This window comes from Pinus tabuliformis, chromosome 4_2 (genome assembly GCF_031772625.1).
Source record: "Pinus tabuliformis cultivar Carrire ecotype Pingquan chromosome 4_2, CPIR1, whole genome shotgun sequence".
In the NCBI taxonomy this organism is placed as follows: Eukaryota; Viridiplantae; Streptophyta; class Pinopsida; order Pinales; family Pinaceae; genus Pinus; species Pinus tabuliformis.
In genome coordinates, this window is record NC_142304.1 from 502,809,598 (window position 1) to 502,813,642 (window position 4,045).

General features: G+C 31.8%; 1 protein-coding gene across 1 annotated transcript; it reads left to right on the forward strand.

Annotated features, from left to right (window-relative positions):
* The first annotated feature begins 1,247 nt into the window (after nucleotides 1-1,247).
* LOC149170191 (protein SENSITIVITY TO RED LIGHT REDUCED 1-like) lies at nucleotides 1,248-2,135 on the forward strand. The gene has a single exon (XM_089425468.1). It carries the CDS (start codon nucleotides 1,248-1,250, stop codon nucleotides 2,133-2,135), a length of 888 nt encoding a protein of 295 aa, XP_089281594.1.
* Nucleotides 2,136-4,045: the final 1,910 nt, after the last annotated feature.

Sequence of the window (4,045 nt, forward strand, 5' to 3'; positions counted from 1 at the left end):
TCAATTGGATAGTCCTTCCATTCCTCACTAATTCCATCTTAACCATAGGTTTTCTTCACAAGTGCAGATTGAAGTTTATAAGGATATGATTATTCCGGTTGGGATGCCTTTAATTTTTTATCTATGATAATTTTGTTTTCATGTTTTTGACCTGTTTTTTAATACAATTTGTAGCTTTCTGTTCTCCTCAATGTGCAACCATTTCATGCTATTGCTTATCCTATTGATCTTATACTTGCATTAGACAATCAGATATTTGATGCTCTTTTTATGATTTAGAATTCAATAATGATTATGATAATGGAGCGTGCTGCACATTCCCTTACAGTTACATTTATCATTTGATTTTGTTACAACATTCTTTTGAACTTTGGATACACAATTAGGTTTTTTTTTTTTAAATGATGTGAGCAGTGATTTTTAAAACCATTTACTTTACCATCTAATGTGATTTGTATTTGGTATACACAAGTGATTTTGAAAACCATTCACTTTACCATCTAATGTGATTTGTATTCGGTATGCACAATAGAGAGCAGGTTGAGATTTATGTACCACTGGATGTCCAAATATTTTACTATGCTTTGCCAGAATGATGGCATTGAATGGAGGCAATGCATACATTTTAACATTTTATTGATGTATTTTAACAACAGAAGATTTTAACATTTTAAGCCACGAATGACTATATAACGACCCTGGTTTCTTTACTTATAACCCTTATTTCTTTACTTTTTAATATATACAAACAACTATTATTTTTCTTTTGTAAATGCTTATCTTCTAACTCTTGTATATTTTAATTAATTAATTCTATATTAGTTTCATGATATGAAAAAATACCTGGAAGACGCGAAAAACACAAATTGGGAATACGTGATGAACTTTGTGGTCCAGCGTGATTGATAGACCAGAGTGTTCCTATGAGTGAACCCCAAAGCCTTTTCACAAGGCACTTACTTTTGTGCCTAAATGTGTATGGTAATAGAAGTACACCACCTTTTTCTTCAATCAAATTCTTTGAGCTAAATTATACGATTTGGAATTTTAATATAATCATAATAATCCAAACGCATGTAACTAATTGAAAGTCGTACCTCTCTACTTGAAGGGACACATCTCTACCGTCTTCAATTCTATCAAATCATATATACAGTGACATAGAATATCCATACATGGGATATGCACAGAATTTTATTCTTCTGATTACTCATTCTCTCATTGCGTAGTTTGGATGATTAGCAGTTATGGCTAGTGACTCCGGCAAATCAATAGAGAACATTCTAGAACCAAAGCAGAACCCGGAACCAGAATTAGTTGATGTAGAAAATGTTGGAAAAGTTGACCAATTAATCAACAAAATACTGGTCGCTCAAGAAAAGTTAGAGAAATCTTCGTTTTATGCTGAATTTGTGGAACAAATGAAGCACCCGGAAATGGTAGTAGAAATAGAGAAGGTAATAGGGAGAGGACCACGTAATTCAAAATTACAAGTGGTTCTCTATGGCCTTGGAAACATTGAAGATGTGGTGGGGGAAGGGGAAACAATTATGGAGCGTAGAAACATGCAACTAGCGTTTGCCATTTTATTACGAGATAGATTCGAATGGGTGAGTGATATTTTGGTGTACGATCCACTCCTGACTGCACCAGAGCGAAGGGCTCTAAATGCCTTGGACTGCACTTGTCTCTCTTTTAATGAGAACGCAAGACGTACAGTGCAGAGACCCACTCTATTCTTCATGCCTCGCTGCCCCTTCTTTTTATATGACGATGTATTGGATGCAAACTGGCCTCGTGCCAACTTGAATAAGATTATTATACTGGGCAACAGTTTTAAGGCGCATAAGGTGCTTAAGTCTCTGGACCTTACTAAGAGACTAAAGGTGGTTCTAGACAATGATCATATGTTGCGTGAAATACCCCTGCCCCAAACAACTACTAAACCAGCGCGCCCCAATATTAATAGTGTTAAGGACAGCTCAACTTCACCCAAAAGACTACGTGTTCGCTCTATTGATCCTGATCCAGTGTACATGAGCGCATTTGATGGTTTAAGTTGGCATTTCTTTGGTATGAAAGCAGATGAGGATTTGTCTTCTTATTTCTTTCATCTCAACAATTTCATATTTTAAGAGGTCACTGGAAGTAATAATTTAGTATCAGTCCATATCTATATGATGGTTATATTCTTCACACAAACTTTCCCTTTTTTCTCTTTTCTTCTTTCTTTTTTTCATATATATATATATATATTTTTTTTACTTCAGCGGTTTTAGTTTATTAAAAGATTTCATATTAAATTATAACAATTTTGTTTGTTTTAATTTAGCTATTGAGCTTAGAGACTGGTACTCTACAGCCCAGTTTGATGTGTAAGCATGTTAACAAGTCATTAATGTTGAAACTTTGTTCATGTTGGCCAAAATAAAAATTAAAAAAATAAAAATAAAAAAAATTCAAAACATTTAAATAATCTCTAGTTATAAAAAAAATTGCATGTGAGGAAATTGGATCCCTTATATGCTGTTTTATTAAAATGAAAAGATTAAATTATAAATTTGGTAGTCTTTGTTTTTATGTATAGAATTAAAGATTATTTTTATTTTTTAAGACTTAGAGGCATCTCTTTTACTATTTTTTTAGGTGAAGACAAACTCCTTTCATCTTATTAGTTATACTACCAACATTTCCTTCTTGTTATTATAATTTATATAATCTCTATGTGGTTTCTAAACTCCTTTCATCTTATTAGTTATAGTGCCAACATTCTCTTCTTGTTATTATAATTTATATATTTTCTATGTGGTTGTTGCATCATTCACTTACTACCATTATAACCTCTAAGTTTTGAGTGCTTATCATTGAGACACACTCGCTCCCTCTATAATCTCTAAGCTGTTAAAAAGTGAAGACATTGTATGAAACTTATCATGGATATGGACATTGTGAACGTTTATATAGGAGTCATTTATTTTTTATCCTTATAACAATGGTCCAACATGTCCCTTAACATGAATTGAACTCAAGCAACGTGAAAAAAAATTCATGCTTCTATCCACTAGAAGTAGAACTATTAACAATACTAAACTGAGTTTTAAACCTAGGCAGGCCCATATATTGGTTGGAAAATACTTTTAGATGTGAGATATCCATTGTTCTTCCTAGTTAGATGGACTAAATTAAATATTATGTTATTATTAAGTAAATAATTCCACTAAAAGTAGCATCAGGGATGATATATTGGTTGGAAAATACTTTTAGATGTGAGATATCCATTGTTCTTCCTAGTTAGATGGACTAAATTAAATATTATGTTATTATTAAGTAAATAATTCCACTAAAAGTAGCATCAGGGATGACCACAAGATAATCCGTAGCCTACAGATACAGTGTATGACATTTTACAAGTACATTTTGAACCCTATTTGATAAATTATTCCTAGTCTAATAAAAAATAAACAGAACCACTATCATTTTTGGGATCATTTATGTAGATGTGTCAATGTTACAATATAATTTTTTATATTAGTTTTAAGTGACACATGGTATTAAAATATACAAACATGTTTATCAAATATATACTCTAAGAGATCTCATATGTAGTGGTTTACAAATATCTTAGGTCATGTAGTTACATGAGTTAAATTAGAAAGCTTCTTCTATGGCGTAGAAAGAGCCAACCATAGTAATCACCTTATTGTGGGAAGGTTATTTTGTTTTCCGACAACTAGGATGAGTTGATAGAAAAACAAGCACTTAGTTTTTCCATGTGAGTTTTGTGGCAACTTATAAGGCACATAGTGAAGTAAAAATAGAAATAGGACATTAATTGTGTGTTCTAAAATATTTCACATAGCATAACTAAAAGACAACTACAAATTCTATTCTAAATTATAATAAAAAAAATTATAACAAAACACCAACGATAATACTCACCTTATTGTAGGAAGTTAATTTGGTTTTCCTATAACTAGGATGAGTTGATAGAAAAACAAGCACTTATTTTTTCCATGTGAGGTTTATGGGAACTCATAAGGCACAT

Excerpts from the sequence above, each read along its gene's own strand:
- LOC149170191 (XM_089425468.1), top strand. The coding sequence starts at position 1,248 with ATGGCTAGTGACTCCGGCAAATCAATAGAGAACATTCTAGAACCAAAG.